Source organism: Ochlerotatus camptorhynchus, unplaced genomic scaffold (assembly GCF_037179485.1).
Source record: "Ochlerotatus camptorhynchus isolate MF236.1 unplaced genomic scaffold, CSIRO-AGI_Acam_v1.1 ptg000523l, whole genome shotgun sequence".
Classification (NCBI taxonomy): Eukaryota; Metazoa; Arthropoda; class Insecta; order Diptera; family Culicidae; genus Ochlerotatus; species Ochlerotatus camptorhynchus.
Genome location: NW_027041007.1, coordinates 314,377 through 338,022, shown reverse-complemented (window position 1 = coordinate 338,022; position 23,646 = coordinate 314,377). Strand labels below are relative to the sequence as shown.

At 41.5% G+C, this 23,646-nt stretch overlaps 1 protein-coding gene across 1 annotated transcript in view; it reads right to left on the bottom strand.

Moving 5' to 3' along the window:
• LOC135712956 (uncharacterized) overlaps positions 1 to 23,646 on the bottom strand; it is a 108,137-nt gene that overhangs the window by 60,202 nt on the left and 24,289 nt on the right. Inside the window, exon 2 of the mRNA XM_065236056.1 lies at positions 6,566 to 6,701. Within this exon, the coding sequence (XP_065092128.1) occupies positions 6,566 to 6,701 (136 nt within the window). The remainder of the gene's footprint in view (positions 1 to 6,565; positions 6,702 to 23,646) is intronic.

Sequence of the window (23,646 nt, the reverse complement as noted above, 5' to 3'; positions counted from 1 at the left end):
CGAAAAACACGACTTCGAGTTTGACAGCATGTACACAATACACATCAATGAGAAAGTGTGCAAAATTTGGTTGATTTTTACCCAATGGTAGAAAAGTTATGCCCTGTTGAATGTGTCGCAATAATTTCGTGTTCGCCCTTTAATAAACAAATACCATAAACGAACTGTATCCCGGATGGGTAAACTATCCCACAAATGGTTTGGATGATACACCGAACACGTCACTAAGCTCTCTGGTTATTTTTATTAGGGCAGATGTCGGGGAAGCCAGATCGGCGCAATCGGGGCTATCCGCACGATTGGCGCGAACGGCAAGGTAGGAGACCAAGGATTCGACTAGGTACGGAGACATCGTCCAATCCATTGCGGAACCAACCAGCGAGCGTTTATCGACGGGCCTGACACTGACACCACACACAAATAGAAACCGTGAGTTTTTATTAATATAAAGAGATTAGGGCTGTTAGGGACCGTTAGAGCAAAAATTCAATAAATTTCCGCCAGTAATCAAATTAATTGTTTTGTGGTTTTTCTTCTAATTTCGCAAACCTCGGAGGAAAGAAGCCGACCCAGAGTGTGGTTAGAGTCACTTGTGGGCTGAGCGGGCGTAACAAAAGGGATTGTTACAAAGTACTTAATCACTTCAGATAGTAACGACATAGTTTAGCATGAGAAAGATTAACCGCTCGCGGTTTGCTACTTCGTTGTTACCAGATAACCTATGTTGCGTTGGACTAGCATCTGCAATGCGTAAAAACTGGTGATCTCATACTTTACGAAAGGCAATGCCAGTGCCGGCCGCGTCCAAATGTAGGTCAATTAGGGAATGGATAGGAATGCGATGATGTGATTTTCTCTTTGTTGGAAACTGAGGAATCCTCCTCACTTTCACGGATTTTTGAATAGTTTTGAATAGTAGTTTGGGATTGTTATTCTATAAATCGACGGTCCCTTCAATATCGAGTTGTGGAGGTTGCACTGTAGTTATGTTTCCAAAAACAAGATCTACCTGTCATTACATTATATTAGGAATTTGGAATCACGTTGGAAAAGCTCAGAATTACTTCAGAAAGTACTGTATAACTTGAGCAAAGCTTAGGGCCAGTTTGGAAAGAACTGGACCATTTCATAAAAGCTTAGCACGTACATAATCACTTCAGTAATGAATGTAATGAAATTTACAAAAATGTAATGAACTTTACAAAAATGTAATGAACTTTACAAAAGTTTTAAATCACTTCGGTAAAAAAAATTGTAAACACTAGATCCGTGTATTCAGCTAATAAAATATTTAAAAACTTCGAAAGGCTTGAGTTCAGTAGGGAAAATGTTGAATCACTCATAGATAGACTAACTTCCGAAAGTGTTAAATTTTCTGGACTAATTTATCACTTTTGGCTGTAATTTTACGAGCTCTTGGGCACGTCTGAAACAAGAACCTGATATAAACGTAAAAACTTGCCACTGATACAGTAAAAGTTTTGCCTATTAAGGTTTCCAACGGTAACATCAATTGTAACAGCACAAATATCCCTGGTTATTATTTCAAAGATTTGCGTACTCACGATTGCATTATTTAGACGCACACATGCTCGAGGAGTTTGGCATTTTACTTTTGTTAAAACTAGCAAAGGTTGGGCTCACGAGTTTTTCTAGATAAAAGTTTCCTTTGCGAAAGTAAGGTTTTTGTACGAGAGCTACATTGGATGTACCGTTTAGCACTAATCTACATATTTTAGTTGTTCGTTTAGTTCTTTTATGTGGCGATTGATTTTTGCAATCTTAACAGTAGTCATTATATAAAACTACTCAAGATATTACAAATTCACCACCTCCAGCTTAAATTGAACAGCAATTTATAAACCAAATTGATATTTTGTAAAACGCTAGAGATATTCTAAGTTAAACACATAGAGCGAATCCATATTTAGGTAACTTTTAATATGTATTTTTTTTTTGTTTTTTTAATAAAGCCTGGAACGCGCAAAAATTGGTCAACTTCAAATTGGTGATGAGTTTTTATCGTTTGCTCTCCAGTTTTCAAAATGACGTCCAAGCAAGAGGAGCAGCGTGTCAAAATTTTGCTAGCGCAGCAAGAGAATCCAACGTTCTCACACGCCAAGTTGGCAAAATTGCTGGATGTGGCCAAATCGATCGTGCCAAACGTTTTAAAAGTGTTCGGGGAACATCTGTCGACCGCCAGGAAGCCTGGAAGCGGTGGCAATCGTAATCCGGACGTGGCAGCGACGACGAAGAAGGTGGCGGTGAAATATAAGCGAAATCTTAACCCCTCCACCCGGGACGTCGCTAGCAAGTTCATTGTCTCCCATACTACTGTGCAGCAGGCCAAGAAACGAGCCGGATTGTCGATGTTTAAGAAGGTGAAGGTGGCGAGCCAAGATTACAAACAAAAGACAAAATTCGACTGTGCCGTCATGGATGACGAAACTTATGTGAAGGCGGATTTCAAGCAGCTTCCGGGACAGGAGTTTTATACCGCATCAGGAAAAGGGAAGGTGGCTGAAATTTTCAAAACCATCATACTATCGAAGTTCCCGAAAAAATATCTCGTCTGACAGGCCATATGCACGTGTCTGAAAAGCGGCATTTTCATTACTACGGGAACCATCAATCAAGAGATCTACGTCCAGGAGTGCCTGGAAAAGCGGCTGCTACCATTGATAGAGCAAAATAATAGACCTGTGCTACCACTATGGGAAAAACGCAATCGAGTGGTACGATGCGAACAACGTGGTTGTGGTACCCAAAGACCACAACCCTCCCAACAGCCCAGAACTCCACCCTATCGAACGGTATTGGGCCATGGTCAAACAGAATCTAAAAAAAAACTAATAAATCTATGGAAAACGAGCAGCAGTTGAAATCTATCTGGCGTTCGGCGGCGAATAAGGTCGATGAGACCACTGTGCAGGGGTTAAGTGGAAGGCACGGCAGTTCGGATTTGTGGCCACCGGTCCTACACAGATCCGAACCCTACGGCAAGCGCAAGCGGCAGTCTCTGCCGTCGTCAAATTGACCGACTCGATGGATCCGATCCGATGCCACGTATGTTCGTCTCATCACCGAGTCAATAGCACCTCAATTACGATCCACGACCAAGCCATTCCAAACAGGACAACAGTTCGCGTCCTCGGCGTACTGATCGACCGAACGCTCGCCTTCGACCAGCATTTCCAACAGGTCAAAAAGGACTGCCGCAGTAGATTCAACCTCGTTAAAACGATCTCTCGGCCTCACCGATCCAACAACCGCGATGTTCGTTCCCGGGTGGCGCGAACCATCATCGACAGTAGGTTGCTTTACGCGACGGGAAATACTTGTATCGCCCCACCGAACACCGTGCACATATGGATTCCCGGACGTTGCGGAGTGCCAGGTAACGAGTCTGCTGATCACCTTGCTGGAGCCGGGACATCGGGTCACAGACTCACCGACAAGGTACCTCTACAGGACGTCAGACGGTGGATCATGCGGACCATTCGAGCGGCATGGGAGGCCGAGTGGTTCCGCAACAGAACTGCCTTCATCAGTAAAATCAAAAGGTCAACTGAACCATGGAGCGAACTGGACAGCCTGAGAGATCAACGCGTGATTTAGCGGCTTCAGACCGGGCACACCAAACTCTACCATAACTATGGTGGCCTGCCGTTCCGCAGAAGCTGCATCATATGTGGGGTACCCTACACCGTCGAATACATCCTGTGAAACTGCCCGGAGTTCCAAAATTTTCGGGAGTCACTCTGCTTAACTTCCAGCATCAGCGATCTACTGGGGAATGATACATCGGCCTCGGAAGCACTAGTAACGAAAAGAAGCCAAAATCTACCACTTGGTATAGCAGGAATTTTTTTCGGCCAGCGGGATTTGTCAGCTGAATAAATTTCCCCTATGAGAGCCATGCCAGTTGAGCTCTGTTTTGTTTGAATTATTCGTTTGTAGCTTGTTTTAAATCATTTTGTTTTCTGTTGTTCCTCTGTTTCACTATTTTATATATTGTTATTATTTCCATATTAGTTGAAGAGCCAGCAATCAAATTTATTTACAAAATTTTAAAATACCATGTATTTAGAGGCTACTTACTCTAAGGCCTCTCTTTTCTCCGAAGATGAACTAGCCATAGGCTAAAATCTCCTCAATAAAGAATTAAAAAATAGGCAGTTCGGATTTGGCAAAGCAAAAGAATAAACGAACATTTTTTTCCTTTCAATATATTAGAAAAAATTAAAAATAAGAAGATTTTTGTGATATGAATTTTGACTGAGAGATACTTTTTTTTTGTCAACCAATTTTTGCGCATTCCAGTCTTTAGTCTCCCAATTTCCCACGGTGGTTTCAAAGTTGTACGCATTTCTGTCTTCACATCTCTGGACGATTAAGTGTGCTTGTAAGATTCACTCCAAGATATGTCATTGATTCGCAGGTATCATAACCCAAGTAGCATTGCAAGTTTTATCGTGGTTTTATAGCATTCTACAAGTCTTAATAATGATCTTCAGAACCCCAATAAAACCCAAATTGTTACATGGGAATCCTTACCATAAAATTATATCATCTTCGGTGTACTCTTCGTGCCATTCGGCTCCCTAATAAGAAGTTGACTCTTTTTTTCGTTAGTTTCTAATCCAACATCGGCCAAGCATTCTTCCAAAACTGTTATGAATTTTTAAACTATTATCAGAAGGTCGTCAGAAATTCCAGTATTATTGGTAAGATGAGACCACCAATCTTAATCAATCTTAAATGTGGCACTTTAGCAGCTATGTACTTTCTTTAGTACACTTTGGATTTCTATGTTGAAAAGAAATGGCTTTCAACGTGCACGGGTTGTCCTTCAAAGCCTAATCTCCCAATTACCACAGTTAGGTGCAGGTTGTTGTCATCGAAATCGAGTATGTCCAAACTCAAAGCACGGTTAGCAGAGCATTGGAGAAGAGTAGAACGCCCGCGTCTTGCACCGAATCCATCCAAAGTAAATATACTGGGGCACCACTGTACCCTAGAGGGTGAGGATAATTTCCAGGGTATTATTCCAAGTATTGCCTATGCCACCACTACGTTTTTGTCCTCCTAATAGCAGTTACCGTAAAGTTTTCGGCTGAGTAGTCCGTTGATTCTGCACAATTGATGACACACTTCGAGAAGTTCAAGACAGGATGCTTGTAAATATTTATGCCACACATACTTTACAATCGCTTCTTTTAACTTACAAGTACAATATATAATTAAACATCTAATGAAATTCTGAAAAACTACCCTAGCTACCCTATTGGAGATAAACTAGCTAGTGACTAAAAATCTGGGAAAAGGACGCTACTCTGCGTAGCTAAACTCACTCCAAGCATTATTAGCTAATTAATAAGCCTTCTTCATCGAAATGCACCATGGCCGATGATGATAACGTACTGACTAATGGTGGAAATTGTTTTCGCCCTTTCATAGGACAACCGCGTTGCCCGACAATGTCCGCGATAGATGGACATACGACGTTTTTGGTTCTATAAAAACTGGTATATAGCAAAATGGTCCGTTAAACATTGATTTGCGGAGAGATGGTCAGCCGTTCCATCCATCTCCGTCGCTCATGTCCGTAAACCGTTTAGTAAATCTTAATACTACTCTTACGCAAATATTCGCTTTTCATTTGTTTGCACAGGCTTTATATGAATTCCAACCATCGCATTGCTTCATATTGATGCTGCATTGTTAAATATTCCGAGTATTTGTTTGGTGATATTAATAAATCGTATTGAATTAAATTAAAAGAGTACATCCCGCAACACAAAATCCCATCCAACGCTGTGACATTTCGAGTTTCCCGCCCGCAGTAATCATCTGTTAAAGAGCAATCGATTCCATTCACATTACTTATTTACTTGTATGAGTATGTCCTTTGTATACAATTATTTACCCATTCCGGCCTGAATCACGCCGAGGTGGGCTGAGTAAATTTAATCACATTGTGGTTTCAGACTAGCAACTACTCTGCGGAATTGCTGCCGACACTGACTGGCCTGACAGGGGCCATGATTCACACTTTCGCTCTCAACCTCACACCATTCGGGCCAGGCCAGAGGGTCAAAACCACACCAGGGTTCGGTGAATTCCCGCACCAGCCATGGGGAGAAATCCGTTTCAGCTGATGGTTTCAAAATTGATAAATAATGAAACCCGTTTCCGGGGTTAATTATTCGGTTAAAATTTAAAATTATTGTCTTTATGTTATGCCTGTCTTTCTCTCTAGCTGGCAGTGGCTGCATCTGACTGTGTGTCATTTTCACACGTAATTGTTCGTAGCAATGTTCAAATGTAGAAAGCCACACCAATGCACAACGGACGGGCAGACAGGTGGTTGAGGTCGTCGAGGTTTTGACCCAGTAGTGGGCCGAGGACCGGATGTGCCATAATCAGAATCACACTCGAGGTGGGCGGTCGGCGTGTGGATGACACCCACGCGGTTGAGTCTCAGTGGAAATGCGTGGAGGGTAGAATATAATGAATAAAAAAAAAGCGTGAATATACATGTGTTGGTGGTTTTCACACTTACCGCAGACTTCCAAATCGCCCGTGACGATCATCGTGTGAAAGGATGGCGCTTCCGCTGACACCTCGCAGCTGTACTTGCCCGATGACAACGCATTCAGATTGGTTAGCATCACCTGGCTCTCGTTGGATGCTGTACGCTGTTTTGTGGTGGGGCGTGTGGTGGGGAGAAAGAGAATAGTGATAATGGTGGTTGTAAATGTCAGCTTATGATATGGTTGATTACATTTTTTGCTTCACTTGAGCTGGTGGATTGCGGGAAAGCTGACTTGGGAATGATACATTTTCAGTATCTGTTTTGTGATGTGAACTTACCAATACAACATCTTGATTTCATTTTGCATAATATATATCAACTCGTGCTGTGGATCAATTTATCTCGTTATACGAGATTGGAGAGTTCTCGCTATTTAAAAGATTAATTTTTACGCGAGTTAGCAACATCGTCACCCGACTTAGCAACATTGCCATCCGGCTGGTAGAACAATAAGTGCAAAGTCCTCACTAGGTGTCAACGAACGTCAGCAGAATTCGTGGGACTCGGCCGCCGGTTAATGAACGACATCGCACCGGCAGCATCGAGGCGCATCAGCAAAATTGACCAACGTGGACGACAGTGCATGGACTCTGCACCGATGGCATGAGGTGCTGAGTAGACATAAAGTTCACCTGTAGCATTAATCGATAGAAATAAAGTTAGTCTTAAGTGAGTGTTGAAGTGGACTAGATGTTTAATCTTTTTTAAAAAGAAATCCGTTACCCAAAAAACTTAAGTGGCGCCCGAATAGGGACCTTCCACTTGGGAACTGTATAAGTCTGTGACTGTGAAAATTCTTTGTGTTAAACTGTGAAAATTTAAAAGCAGGTTGAAGTGAAAAATCAACTAATAACGGTGGAAAGAGCCGCACAGTGAACACCAGTGATAGACCTGCGAAAGTCTTAAAAAAGTGATTTAAGAAAAAAATCATCTCCCATCTGTTCCAAGAGCCGAGCAGCTATTAAAGTGAACACAGTGAAAACTAGTGATAGATCTGCGAAAATCTTAAAAAGTGATTAAAAAAACAATCATCTCCCATCGGTTCAAAGAGTCGAGCAGCTATTAAGTGATCACAGTGAAATTCACGACTGGTTTAAGAGCCAGCACAGCCCCAGACGAAGCAGGACAGGAGACACCGTGGGAAAACACCCCGATCGGCACCAAGGCCCGCAGTAGCGACTCCAGCGAACCGGATCAGTTCCTGAAGTGCCTGCTCCCGTTCTCCCCAATCAGCGAAGGAACCGCATCGAAGTCCAGTTCAAATGCTGGCCTATTTTTTGTAAGTAATCTTTTTGTATCTCATCTATTCGATTCATTTTATTTTACTATTACCATAAAATCAGTTTCACAAGTGAGCTAGAACAGTGCAAATTAGTTATCCAATCCAGTAAATTGAAACAATTGAGTGCTTTTGGATTTTTTTTTTAAGTGAGTTTTTGTGTGCTTCAAAATTACAAGTGAAAAGTATTTAAAAAAATCTCGGGTAGATTTCTATTATCAAAACATTATGATGGAAGACGAAGAAACGAAGGCCCGCCAAGAAGAGGCAAAGAAGCGATTTATTGACGTGGGAAAAATCCCTGATTTTGCTAGGGATTTGACCACTTTTAGTGGTGAAAGACCGTCTGATCTAGCACTATGGATATCAGACGTAGAGGGCATCCTGCACCTATACAAGGATCTGCCCAAGACTAGTTATCAGTATGGCCTGCTCGAAAGGACCATTCGAAGGAAAATTGTAGGAGATGCATCCAATGCGCTCAATTCTAATAATATTTTATATAACTGGTGTGAAATTAAGAATTGTCTCATTTTATACTTCAGAGATAAAAGGGATTTACAAACCCTTGACTACGAATTGACTTCTATACAGAAGCACAACCATGAAAACCTATCATCCTATTACAGCAGAGTTAACGAGCTCTTAGCTGCAACAATTTCACAAATTCAGACCAACGATGAATTTAAAGCGAACGTAGAATCACATATTGCCTATTTTAGGAAAAAAGCTTTGGATTCATTCATTCGAGGTCTAGATAGTCCTCTAAATTTATTGCTGAAGACAGCAAAAGTAGAAAACCTGAGTGCCGCATATAATTTCTGTATTGATTATTTCAATATGAACGCTCGCTCCTCATCTTTCAAAAGCACATTATCCGATAAACCAGTAATAAAACCACGAGAACTTGAAATGTTACCACCTAGACCACCTCCAAGAAGAAACATCCCACCCATCCCAGCACCACGGCTTATGCAACCAAGATTTCCTTCTTATAACAATAACCCGTTTAACACACCAAGACCTCAGCCATTATCACAAAATCCTTTCCATAACCAAACTTCTTTCAATCAACCCCGACAACCTCCGCAATAATCCAATCCAAAACACAAATCCTTTTAGACCCCAGTTCCATCATCCTAGACCCCAACAAAATTTCCCAAAACCAGAACCAATGGACGTAGACCAGAGTATACGTTCACGACATATAAACTATTCGAATAGACCCCAAAATAATTCAAGTCAATTTAAAAGACAAGCGCACGCTTTAGATGATGAGCAGTGTAATTTGCAAGATTTTTGTTATGAAAATGAAGATGAATATTACACCACAAATTGATAAACACACGAGGATCCTTACGAAGATCATAACGATTATATGTACTCCGCTGATCAGAAAGTATTCACAGATGTTACAAGCAACCATGAAAAAGCACCAGAAGAAACAGCTAACTCTTCTACCACGGCAAATTTTTTAGAATGGAACCCAAGTTGGTGATACCGGTGTTACCATTCATCAACTTGAAGACGACTATCGGAAATTTTCCTTTTCTCATAGATACAGGAGCTAATATAAATTTAATCAGCCCAAAGCTAGCATATTCTTACAAACAGGCAAAACCCTATGATTTCACAGCTAATAGCATTTCAAGTGCTAACGGCAATTTTAATGCTACATCTGCAATAGACATCAACTTTTTTTAAACAAAAATTAACCACAAGGCTAAATTTCTATTGCATAAATTTCATCCATTTTTTCACGGTATTATTGGCACAGGTATACTAAAAGCATTAAATGCAAACATAGATTTAGCTAATAAAACGTTGACGTTAAATGATCATCAAACCCAACTAAAAATTCCCCTTCAAGAGTATACACCTATTGAAAAATCTTCAAACGTAACATTCAGAACTTCTCATCTCTCTACATTAGAAAAATCAAAATTGGATCTAATTCTCAAATCTAACGAAAGATGCTTCCATGAACCAAACAATAAATTGACATATGCAACAAAGGTAGAATGTGCAATTAACACAACAGACGATATTCCCATTCACCAAAAGGTCTACCCATATCCAGCAGCGTATACCGAAGAGGTTAATAAGCAAATCAGCAAACTCCTCGCTGATGGTATTATTCGCCCCTCACGGTCTGCCTGTACATCGCCAGTGTGGATAGTTCCTAAAAAGACAGATGCGTCTGGAGAAAAAAAGTTTAGAATGGTAATTGATTACCGCAAAATTAATGAGAAAACTATAAGCGATCGATATCCCATACCTAAAATTAATTATGTAATCGATCAGTTGAAAGGGCAAACATATTTTTCGACTATTGATCTGGCTTCTGGATTTCACCAGATCAAGATGAAAGAATCTGACATTGAGAAAACAGCTTTCTCAATAAATAATGGGAAGTACGAGTTCACGAGGATGCCGTTCGGATTAAAGAACGCTCCCTCAACTTTTCAAAGAGCTATCGATGATGTACTCAGAGAACACATCGGTAAAATTTGTTATGTATACATCGATGATGTTATGATTTTTGGAAAAGACTAAGATGAGCATTTAAAAAATTTAGATATTGTTTTAAAAACCCTTGACAATGCTGGTTTTAAAATTCAGTTAGATAAATCTGAATTTCTTAAGCAAGAAGTAAAATTTCTTGGCTATATTATTTGTTCCGATGGAATTAAGCCAAATGAGAAAAAAATTGAAGTAATTAATAAATTTCCAGAACCTACATCAATCAAGGAACTTAGATCTTTCCTGGGAATGATGGGATATTACCGACGATTTGTGAAAGATTTCGCAAAAATTGCAAAACCTCTCACAAATCTCTTAAGAGGGGAAGGGAACCCTTCATCTAACAGGAAAATAAACCTATCTGAAGAGGAAAAGAAATGTTTCAATCGTATGAAAAGTTTACTTTCATCTTCGGATATACTAATTTATCCTGATTTTAACAAACCGTTCACCTTGACGACTGATGCATCCAATTATGCTATTGGAGCAGTATTGTCTCAAGGAGAAGCAGGCAACGATAGACCAATACACTTCGCCTCGCGCACATTGACGAAATGCGAAGAAAAATATTCTGTTCCCGAAAAAGAAATGCTTGCTATATTTTGGTCACTAAAAGCGTTTCGCAATTATCTGTACGGCGCAAAATTTAAGATTTTAACAGATCACCAGCCTTTAACGTTTAGTTTATCTCCAAAAAATTCGAATGCAAAATTAAAACGATGGAAATCATATTTAGAGGAACATGATTTCGAAATTATATATAAACCCGGTAGATCTAATGTAGTTGCAGATGCTTTGAGCAGAATAGTGTGTTCAATGACTGCCACTCAACATTCTGCTGAAAACAGGGACGATTTTTATATAATATCAACTGAAGCACCAATCAATAGTTTCAGACACCAAGTCATTTTGAGACATGGACCTGACAGAGTAGTCGTTACTCGTCCTTTCGACCATTTTACACGAATAGAAGTTACGATAGCCCATATTAATGATAACTCTCTCCTACAGGTTTTAAAGAATCACTTCGACTTTTCTAAGATTAACGGACTATTCACTAGCGAAAATATAATGGCAAAATTGCAAGAAGTTTACAAAAAACATTTTGGAAATAAGAAAATATTGAAGATCCGTTTCTCTCAGAAATTACTACGAGATGTACCGGAGGAAGACGAACAATGGAATGTCATTCGTCAGGAGCACTACCGAGCACATCGCGGTGCTGAAGAAAATAAATTACAACTTTTGCGGAAGCTTTACTTTCCAAAGCTTTCTCAAAAAATTCGCGATTTTGTTGCAAATTGTCAAATTTGTAACGAAAATAAGTATGACCGTAACCCCATCAACTTCCCTCTCCAAGAAACTCCCATACCAAAAGCCCCATTTGAAATCGCCCACATTGACGTACTATTTTTGGAAAATGAAACCTTTTTAACGTACATAGACAAGTTTTCAAAATTTGCTCAGATCAGACCAATTCCTTCAAGAGCCGCAATTGACTTAGTACCAGCAGTAAAAGACATCCTTACGAAATATAAAACACCCGACATACTAGTAATGGACGGGGAAAAATCGTTTTCAACAGGAGAGCTTGTAAATTTCTATAATCAGTATAAAATTAAAACATATATTACCGCTACCGGACGTAGCGAGATGAATGGAACTGTTGAGCGGTTCCACTCAACAATTCTAGAAATTTACAGGATCACTACAGCGGAAAACCCCGGGAAAAGACTTCACGACTTACTTGACCTTTCGACTCACAAATACAATAACACCATTCACAGCTCGACAAAATTTACGCCTACTGAAATTATATTGCCCTCTGCTAGAACCCCTGATATAATAGAAAAAGTTTATGCCAACATTACTGCAAAACAGAAAAAAGATTTAAAGTATCACAATAAAAGTAAAAAGGCTATTAACCCTGTTCCAAACCAAGAAGTATACGAAAAGACAAGGCAAAGAATTAAACACAAAGCTAGGTTCAAGAAGATTAAAATTGATAAAATCAACAAAAGTACTATCACCACCTCAGACGGAAGAAAAATTCATAAAAATGATTTGAAAATCAGGCAAATATAAAGTAGTACTTTGAACTTCATTCTTTATTACAGGATTGCATATCTATCCACGCTAAGACTGACGACAATATAGACGACTGGACAGACACTTGCTATACAAAGACTCGACCACCCCATATTAGCTTTCGACAAAGGGCTAGCAAGGCTTGAGTTTGACAAAAAATATTACATTCATCATTTCAATTTAACTTCTCTTCAATATCATGTACAGGATCTTAAAATTACATTCGAGAATTTAAAGTTCAACCAATACACAGGTTTAATAACAGAAAAATTTACACAAATAGAAAAATACTTCAAAATTTTGACCCCTAATAGAAGAAACAAAAGATGGGATAGAATAGGAACCTTTTGGAAATTTATTGCCGGAAACCCGGATGCAAATGATTTAAAAATGATAAATACTTCAATTAACGATTTAATTAGGAACAATAACGACCAAGTGAAAATTAATAGAGACATCAATTAACAAATTAAAGAGTTAATTTTCAAAACCAGAGAAGCAATAAATATGTCTAATTTCCGCTCTTAAGAAACACTGTCAATTAATATTTTCTTCAATCTTAAATACCTAGGCGAAAAAATAGAACAAATAGTTGAAAGCATAACGTTAGCTAAAATTGGAGCTCTTAATAGTAAAGTGCTCAGCAATAGAGAAACCGATTTAATTGTTACTGATTTAATGAAGCAGAATATAAGTTTCCACACCGTAGCAGAAGCCTTATCCCAAGCAGAAACAGCCATCGCGACTGACAGCAACGAGATCATCCTACTCATCAAAATGCCTCGATTGGATCCAAGGACATTCAGAAGAACCCACATTTATCCCATACTAAAAGACAACCAGCTACTCCACCTACCCAATCAGCAATAGTTGGTACACCATACACAATACTACATAGTCAAATCATTAGAACAAATCATTTATAACTTGAAGGAAGTCGAATTAGACAATTCAACCTGCATCCCACAACTATTACTGGGAAACACAGCAAATTGCAACATAACCACAAACCCAACCCAATGGGAAATCATATCATTGGACAACAAGCACACTCTGGTAAACACCATGGAAAGTTTCACTTTAGAAACAGATTGCGGTGTTACTAAGAGGAACCTAACAGGACCATATCTACTCAAATACGAAAATTGCAACGTTTCAGTTAACAATCAAACGGTCTCTATGGAGGTCAACGAGCTTACAGGCGAACCAATCAATCTCCCTTTAGACGGAGTCAAAATCAATGTCCAGAGAGGAATACTAAACCTAACCCTGGAGCATTTACACAGCCTACATGTAGAGACAAGAAAGGAACTGAAATACTTGAATCTTCGAAACAACAGCATACACATTTCAAAATGGTTCATCATCGGAGGAATAGGATTTCCTCCAATCGTCATCCTAACAATACTTGCATTTGTTCTATGTAGTTTCAGGAAAACATTAAAAATCAATATCAACCAACCAACATCATCCCATGCCAACAGTATTGACGGAATCGAGGAGGCCCCGTTAGATGAGAGGAAGTTTCCAGACGTTAGCCTTTCGGACGTGTTTCGTACGGAGTCTCAACACTAAGGAGGGGCAAGTTAGCAACATCGTCACCTGACTTAGCAACATTGCCATCCGGCTGGTAGATCAATATGTGCAAAGATCTCACCAGGTGTCAACGAACGTCAGCAGAATTCGTGGGACTCGGCCGCCGGTTAATGAACGACATCGCACCGGCAGCATCGAGGCGCATCAGCAAAATTGACCAACGTGGACGACAGTGCATGGACTCTGCACCGATGGCATGAGGTGCTGAGTAGACATAAAGTTCACCTGTAGCATTAATCGATAGAAATAAAGTTAGTCTTAAGTGAGTGTTGAAGTGGACTAGATGTTTAATCTTTTTTAAAAAGAAATCCGTTACCCAAAAAACTTAAGTCGCGTAAAGCTATTCAGTTTAGTGATACTTCTCTGATGGTGGTTGTTCTATTTCAGTAGGCAATTAATTATCCTCGGTGATATAAGTTTAACGAAAATTTTCGAAAGCCATCAACATCAACACAAATTATGCCACTACCGAAAAGGAGAGAATTCACCCTGTTATTGGTTTGCGTAGGCGTACTTTGATTTGCGTGTAAAGGGCCTTACCAATTTTGCTTATAAAAGCTTTTGTGCCGTTTTCAAACCTTACACCTGATATGCCAATGTAAGCCATACAATTTAGTCTTTAAAAAGCTGACCCATGATTATCATTTGTTGTCAAACCAATATCCTTTTCCATTACTCAAAGATATCTTAATTTCTTTCTCAAAGTAACAACTTTCTAAACTTTCATGGAGAATAAAAAAAAAGTACCGTTATCATAATTTTTAATAATTTCCGGAATAAATCGAGTTCAACTGATTGTGAAAGTTGTTTTATGTAATGAGGTAATGAGAACATTTAAAATCCTCTATCCCTTCTGGAAGTGATTGAATTAAGCGGTGCTGAATTTGGAGCAGGTTTATTTTTCTTTATTTATTTTAATCGTACTCTGAAGCGAAATGCTGTGGATTGTGAGATGCCCGATGACCCTAGAAGGATCGTTTTTGCTTACTGAGCAGAAAATAATTGGTTCAATCCCAAGCTCTCCATCATGCCTCTTAAAATACATGATCACTAAACAAAATGAATATTTTCGGGCTATTTTCTCCAACTCACTTTTTGATGATTATCATTGATGACACCTTCTGAGACTGACAGTAAGTTGCCTCATTAGATTTTAAACTGCAGAGCATCAGCAAATTAAAGCCATTGATGTCGTGTTGTCAAAATCGAACGAATACTGTATTCTGTACAACTCAGTTCAAACATTGCTTCACCACACTAACCACCGGAAAACTTTCCCAATTAGGTAGTACTCTCTTTCTCTCTCTCTTCCCTCATTTCCGAAGAAATCCACTGCCAAACAATTAATAAGACTAGTTCGAGTAATTTTGCCAAACAGTTCTGTTGTAGTTCTGCTGAAGCACCCGGCAGAAGCGTCCATAGCTATAACTATACAAGCAGTCAAACTACAGGCATCACGCCCGAGGAAGTTTGATTTTGTGACGCTACTTCACAGGGCGTGTTGCAATTTGTGGAAAACCCCACAACAAAAAGCAAGGGAGAAACATATTCCTCCACCCTTCACACAAAGCTCACGCTGGCGCTGCCTAGAGAGTGCTTGGACTACGCAAGCCGGGTAAACGAGAAGGCGTTCAATCTGACGTTGCCCTCCTTGGCTCAGCATGAACCAAGAGCAGCACGGCACTGAAGATGGAGATGGTGGCGGTGAGATTGTTGTCGAAAATTGAAAACAGCTAATAACTGAACGCTGAAGTTTAGTCCAGCTTTCGAGGTGAAGGAAGGCAAAGCGATTCCAATTTCTTGCTGCCAAAAGTGTGATGATCAAAGTTTTTGCTGCTGATGGTGATGATGAGCGTGACGATGAATACTCACTCGTCGGGAATTGGAACGGAAGTAGGGGACAAGCTTAATGAAGCTGTTCGCGCAACAATTAGGAATCAAATCAAGAACCATTTCGTCGAGGAAATTTGCTTTTCAAACTGCGACTCGTTGGCGCGCTGATGATGGGCGAGATTGTTCATTTTTCCGAGTCATTTACTATCGCCATGCTTTTTCGTTATTGGTTGAATGTTGAACTCAGAGTGGGGCTATTTCGATCAGAATCTTTGAAGTTATTGTTACTTAACTGCTTCATCTTGTGCTAGGGTTACGGGATGTAAATTGGGACCACGCCCTCAATTTAAACTATAAGAAGAAAAAAAATGCGTATACCACGTATAGCACCGGTTGAAAACTAACGACTTTAAATTGGCTCACTATTGGACTAGCATATTGTTCCCAAGCAAATCGATTAACGTACCCCATTCTAGTTGAATTTCTAGTACTACACTATGTTTGTTTTGATTCGCTATGTAAGTTTGACAGATAAAATGAAGGGTTCGTTGATTTTCCTATGTTTCGAGGGGTGCATCGATTAGCTTGGGACCGGAGCTAGTACCAAAGCTGAGTCAAAAAGTTGAGCACGTTTCTTCGGGACCTTCTGGTCTTAAAGTTACCTCTATGGATATAGGGTTCTCACGCCATTTTAAATCAAGTATTTTAACTCAAAAAGGCCCTTCCGCATATGAAATGATAGTGAATAAATAAATAAAAAGGGAAAATGGCTCTAATACTGTTCTATGGATCTAAGATTGGGCCCATTGCTAAAAATTTGCTATTCACAATTTTATCTAGATGACCGCGTCATCGGGACGGTAAAGGGCCACCCACATTAGATCCGTTTGCGTTGCGTTGAATTTAATTTGACAGTTAGACAATAGATTTAGCTGTCGCGTCCGATCCGGATCTAATGTGCGTGGGCCTTAATAATGGATATTTTTGATCGCTTTGAAAATTTAGCCGATTGCTGGGATATGTATGGGCCCAAATTAGGGGCATTTTGGCCGACATTACATCCATTTCTCCTATAAAGATATAAAGTAACGGAAAGCAATTTCTGAGATCGTTCGAATTGTATCAATGTTTCACCGATAAGTTTTAATTGTCGCCCCAGTTGGTAAAGGCGCAGCTACAAAACAAGGCAATGCTAGAGGTGGCAGTTCGGTCTTCTCGATCGCTTTTATAATTTTACCCTTTGTTTTTCCCATGATCTGCTTCTGTCAACTGTCGACCATTCAGTTGGTACCGCACGGTAGATTTGGAGGTGTGCTCATCGACGAGGGGTGTTCGCAACAGTCCCCCCCCCCAGTAGTTGGACCCTGGTCCAGCATACTCATATTTTTCCGATGTCCAGCACCGCCATTTCACCGCTGGTCTCTCTTAGATCCCGGATGAGGTCTGAACCGTTGTTGAACATACCTGACCGTCTTTCGAAGTCTTGACTGCAACTACTCTGCCTTTCGGACAGCAGTTTCTTGGGAAACTGGGATCGACGACGATAACAATGCGACCAACAACAATTGGTTTTACAGGGTTGAACAATTTTGCCCGGCGGGTGATTATAGGAGTGTATTCAAGTACCCAGCGTTTCCAAAAATAATTGGCAAGAATTGCCAGGATTGCCGCAACGTCAAAGCATTATCATCATACCGTAGACCGTTTGTATTAGGGGTTTCGAGCCACTCGATGATCAAAGCGGGAGACGATTCATCATGAGTCAATGGTCTACTGTTTACAACGTTTTCTATTTCAACCATCAGGTGCCTTAAAACTTCTTTGGTCGGTAGGCATTTCGGTTTGACTTCGGCTAGAACTTTTAAAACCGTCTGTATCATCCTCTCCCAAGCGCCACCCATGTGTGGGGACGCAGGTGGATTGAAGCTCCACGAAGTAGGTAGATGCCGTAGTGAACTCAGCCATGATCTTGTTGTTGTCGACGTAAGCTAATGCATATTTACACTCCTTCGAAGCTCCCGCAAAGTTGGTGCCTCGATCACTTATTATTTGCAGTGGAGTTCCCCGTCTAGCAAAGGAATTACCAAGGGCCATTATATATGAGTCCGTTGAGATAGAGTGTACTATTTCGATATGGATCGCCCGGGTAGTCAGACATGTTACTAATACTCCATAACGTTTCTCCGTGTGCTGTCCAACGATGACCTGGTATGGGCCGAAATAATCAACCCCTACATATGAGAAGGGCCGAACAAATGCTGCTAGCCGTTCTTTCGGGAGATTCGCCATCATGGGTGGTTCAGGTTTAGCTCGACGGATTTTACAACGTTGACATTCTCGACGGACTCTGTCACACTCCGTACGTACCCTTGGAATGTTGAATTTCCTTCGAGCCTCGTTGCACTAGTGGTGATACTTTTCATGGATGTCCTGGAGCACTAGTTTAGTTAGTAGATGGCAACGTGGTAGAACAATCTAAATGGTGTTTTCTCGTCAACAAAATCGCAACCGTCGATTCGACTGTGTATACGCATCACGCCCGCATCATCGATAAAGGGGCTGACATTGAACAAAGAACTAGTTTTAGGAAAAGACGGCCTACCTGTAGATTGCTGAAGTGATAATGTCGTCATTTCAACCTAGTAACATTCCCATTGAGCGCGCTTATACAGGTAGTTCTCGGCCGCTAGCAGCTCATTGCTAGTCAGCGGTCTTTGAAGAAGTTTCTCACCCTTAAGCTTCCTCTTGATCTCAACAGGAAATCGCTGCACTAAGGCCGTTAGCCGTTGTAGGTAGCTCCAGTGGATATAGTTTTCCGGACGCAAAATATCTCCCACTATCTGGGCGTGTTGGTGCAGCAATCGCGGACGGAGTTCTTCCACTGTTACTTCGTTAATCAATGCTTCCGGAGTTGTGATCGGAATATGGGCCCTGGGGACCACGGGATGGTTCACCGGAAGATCCGGATCATCCGCAAAAGTGGTAAATTCATGAAACTGATCCTAGAGCTCCACGGTTTTTAGAAACCACTCATAAACGTCTGATCAGAATGAATTCGGAGTTATGTCCGAAAAATTGACCCTGGGGACTACGGAATGGTCTACTATAATATCCGGAACATCCGTAAAAGTGGTCAATTTTCTTCTTGTGAAGTATGTTGTTTGAATGTTTTAATTTGATATTCTACCTACTTAACCTAACTTAACCTAACGTGCCAGATCCCTGACGATCTGTTGATTGGATCGCCTACAGCAATCTCTGAACCTTGCGATGGAGTCAGCTCTCCGTGATTCCAGTGTCTGAAGACCAGCCAGGCGGTGGACTTCAGAATTTCTAGTCCGCGGGGGACTGTTAAGAATCATCCTCAGGATCTTGTTTTGGATCCTTTGGAGTTTGAGGTAATGGCATTTGGCGCAACTCTCCCAGATTGGCATCCCGTATTCTATTACGGGAACGATGATTTGTTTGTAGACAGCAAGCTTATTTTGCAGGGACGGGGTAGACCTCCTGTTCATGAGTGGATACAACGATCTTATCAAGATGTTGCACTTGGTTTTGGTTTTGTCAACGTGCTTCCTGGAAAAAAGCTTGTTGTTTAGTGTTAGCCCGAAGTACACGACCTCTTTGGACCATTCCACCACTGAGTTGTTGAAGCAGATCTTATTTTTTTTCAGACGGAACAAGTCTGGGAGATTTTGAATGTGGGAAAATGATGACCTGGGTCTTTGCCGCGTTGATACGGATCTTCCAGCTGTTGAAATATTCAGACAGGACGTCCAGGCTTCTCTGAAGTTTGGCATTCAGAGCTCCGATGACCCTACCCTTGTAGACGATGGATGTGTCATCTGCGAACAGAGACAACGATCCACCATCAGGGAGAGCCGGCATATCGGAGGTGAACAGGTTGAATAGGATGGGACCGAGGATGCTTCCTTGTGAAACCCCGGCACCGATGCCATTCAGAGAGACTCGGAACGTCCTGTCCGAAAGGTAGTTGTTTATTATCTTCACTAGGAAGATTGGAAAAGTGTTCTGCTGCAATTTGAACACCAGGCCATCATGCCAGACATTGTCGAACGCTTTTTAAACGTCCAACAACGCCATGGCAGATGTTTTCGAAACAGACTTGTTCCGTCTGAGAATGTTTGTCACTCGAATCAGCTGGTGGACGGTCGAACGACCTTTCCGAAAACCAAACTTTTCCTCGAGTAACAAGTTGTTTTCTTCGGCAGATGTTAGTAGCCGGCTGTAAACTGTCCTTTCGAACTGTTTTAATAACCCTGAGAGAAGGCTGATTGGTCGATAACTTGAAGGAGAGGACGGATCCTTCCCAGGTTTCCGGATGGGTATGACTTTAGCTGACTTCCAACACGAGGGGAAGTAGCCAAGTCTGAGGCACTGATTAAAAATCAGTACCAGATGGTTGTAGAATCTGGAACTCAAGTGTTTGAGTTCCAGATTCAGGATGTTGTCGAAACCTGGAGCCTTCATGTTTTTAGATGATTTGATATAGGCCAACAGTTCGTCAGCCGTAGTCTCGGATTCCTCTGAAAAAATGTTAGGAATTTGAAGAAGATTGGTTGCATTTTCAGCAACCTCAGATTCATGAGGGCTGACGATATTTTGTCCGAGATTATGGGAGCTGACAAAGTGTTGACCTATCGCGGCAGCCTTTTCTTTAGGAGCTATCAGATAAACCACTGGGTCGCCGGGACGATCCAGTGAGGTCAGTGGTGGAATGGGTGTTGGCTTATTTTTAAGGATTTTCGTTAGTTTCCAGAAGGGCTTTGCACAATGGGTTTTCAAGACACGTAAACCAGATTGCAATGGGTTTTCAAGACACGTAAACCAGAACGCTGGTATTGCCTTTGGATGGATCTTTGGTAATTATATCAAGGTTCAGAGTATTGCTCACCTGTCTGGATACTGGCACGTGTTGTTCCCTTGCCCAGGATATCGCCTCCTCGATGAAACGCAGATACCGGTCAACGTCTTCGGGCGTCTCCGGAAGGACACCGTAGTCGACAGTGGAGTCGACACAGTGTTGGAACTGCTCCCAGCTGACACGATGGTAGTTGCGTCGGGAAGCTTGGATTCAGTTGACGGATGAGCCTACTTCGGCCACCACCGGATAGTGGTCCGAACTCAGCTCCTGATGGGTCACAGGTAGCGAGATGTTGTCTCCCATGTTGCTGATTAAGATGTCTATCGTGGAGTGAACGCCAGACCGGCTCAACCAGGTGGGACAGTCCGGCGCTAATATGGCGTAGCGAGCCTCTTGCAGGTCGTCGTTCAGGATGGTGCCGTTTTGGTTGCGTCAACTGTTGTCCCAAGCCTGGTGTTTGGCGTTCAGGTCGCCAGCGATGATGTACTTTTCGCACCGTCGTGTTAGTTTGATGATGTCCCTCCGCAGGTCTGCTGCCGACCCGTCCCTGATGGTGACTTGCTTGGGGCAGTAAGTCGCAATGATGGTGCTAGGGCCGACAGGAGTGGAGGCTTCTACCCCTAAAGCTTTGATGGTTTTTAGCTGGAAGCTCGGCAGAAGCCGACAGCAGATGTTTCTCCTTACAGCAAAGGCCACTCCTCCTCCCCCGGAGCTGGTTCGATCATGTCTTAGAAGCCGGAAGTCAGGAAGGTAGATGTTTACCTCCGGTTTCAGGTGGGTTTCAGTGATAACGGCAATGTCGATGTTTTGTTTGTTGAGGAAGTCAACGAACTCGATGATCTTGCTCTTGAGCGAGCAAGCGTTCCAGTTGGCGATCTTGATGGTTTCACGGTCCATGACGGAGCGTGAAGGTAGTCACAGGTTGGACCTGGTCGGATTTGTTCTTGATGGTGTTGGCAATGTCGTGCATTTTGAGGAATATGATCATTAGTTCTGCTGCGGTGAACCACGAACCGTCGCTGATTTCTGGCTGCGGTAGGGTCGGTCCATCCTGACGCCAGTTTAGCCCAGGGGCTGTGGGGAGATCCTGCGGCTGTGGAGCAGCGGTCGTCTCTTGGCCTGAGCTTGCAGGAACTCTGGCAGTTTGAACTTGAGCGGTGGCGACCGCCGCAGCAGCCAATCGTTGATTGTAAGCACTGTAATCCGTCGTCGAGGTATCGGTGGGAAGTTCTGGTCATTAATTTCCGGCACCTTCTTGCGGCCAGGTATCCTTCCGTGCACAGCTGGATGGTGCACCGGACAACCTACGTGATGAAGAAGTTTATGTTTTCCTGCAATCTGGGAGGGAAGCCCTTCACGTAGAAGGGCCACATTCTGTCCTTCTTCGGCGGTCCTGTTGTTTCCGTCACCGGTTCTGCACCGTCCTTCAGAACGGAGAACCGATTGTTGTCGAGCAGCTTCTTCGCGGCTGTCAAACTGTTACTGTTGTCTTCAGGCCTAGACCGTTTCCCGGGATTGCCGGCACTCGCGCCACTGTGCGATTTTTGACCCATGGCTGGGTTAGCGAGAGCGTCACTATTCAACGCGAGAAATAACGGAACAACGCAATCGAGCGATCGAAGAGAGCGAGAGTAAAGACGTCTACTGTACTGCTCAACAGTCTGGCAGCGAATGCCGCACGGTAGATTTGGAGGTGTGCTTATTGACGAGGGGTGTTCGCAACAATCTTGAAATTTAATGTACTAAGCTTTTTTTTAATTTTGCTCATTTTTAGTCAGAAGAAAGATCATTCATATTCCATTAATTTTACTAAAATTCGTCCACTAAGTAAAAAGTTGAAAATCGAGCGTTTTACTAAAATAAATCTTACTTCATATAGGTAAGATAAAGTTCAAAACTAAAGCGATAAATTAATGAACATCGGTTCAACCACCAGCTAAGATTTAAAAAAAATATATCTATTCACAATGTTTCAAAGAATGTTCCACTAGAGTGTACGCTCAATTTTGCGATACACTGTAGTAGGTTAGGTGTTTATAGTAGTTGTAGGTTAGTTGTAGTTGTAAATAGTAGTTGAAAGTAGTATTTTTTTCAATTCCAAACAAATTAACCCCTCCAAGGTGGGAATGCTCTGACCAGGCCTGATAGGATTAGGATCTTAAACAATAGTTATAAAAAAAAAGTCAAAATAACTAAAGATGAAAAGACACGTCTGTGTCACTGATAAACTCAAATACAAAAAATAAACATCATTTAAATTTAAAAAAAAGTACACCATGGACGTCTGTCCCCCGAAAGACACACATTGTTGGAACAGATGTTTCCATCAAATTTGCCGGATCAGCTAGTTCAAGTGTAATGGCATGTGATTTTCCTTCGGTCCAGAAGAGCATTTATTCTATATTCTGATCTTTTATATACGCCTCAGTCTTGTTGTTATTAGTTGAGAAAAATGACTCCATTACACCTAATGGTTTCTCATATCATTTTGGAATGAAGATTCTAGGACACAAACTGTTTATGTGGGAAATTAATCTCCCAGTGCTATGCTGTGTAATCCTTTACAATATAATCAAATTCTGCTCAACCTCTTACGTATTGACATCTGAAATCCTTACATGTAACATAACCAACATCCCCCAACACCAACAGGACATTATCACATCCCATCAAATGACACAAAATCCTTGTCCATTTCATGAAACCCCAACCCTCGAAACCATCTCCGGCTCGGGATTAAACTCATCTCGTAGTCGTCCCAAAGCATACCAAAAAAAGAAAACAGGACTCCGATTACATGCAGAAGCACAATGAGCTGGCATTAAAAGACAATGAAAATAAGTA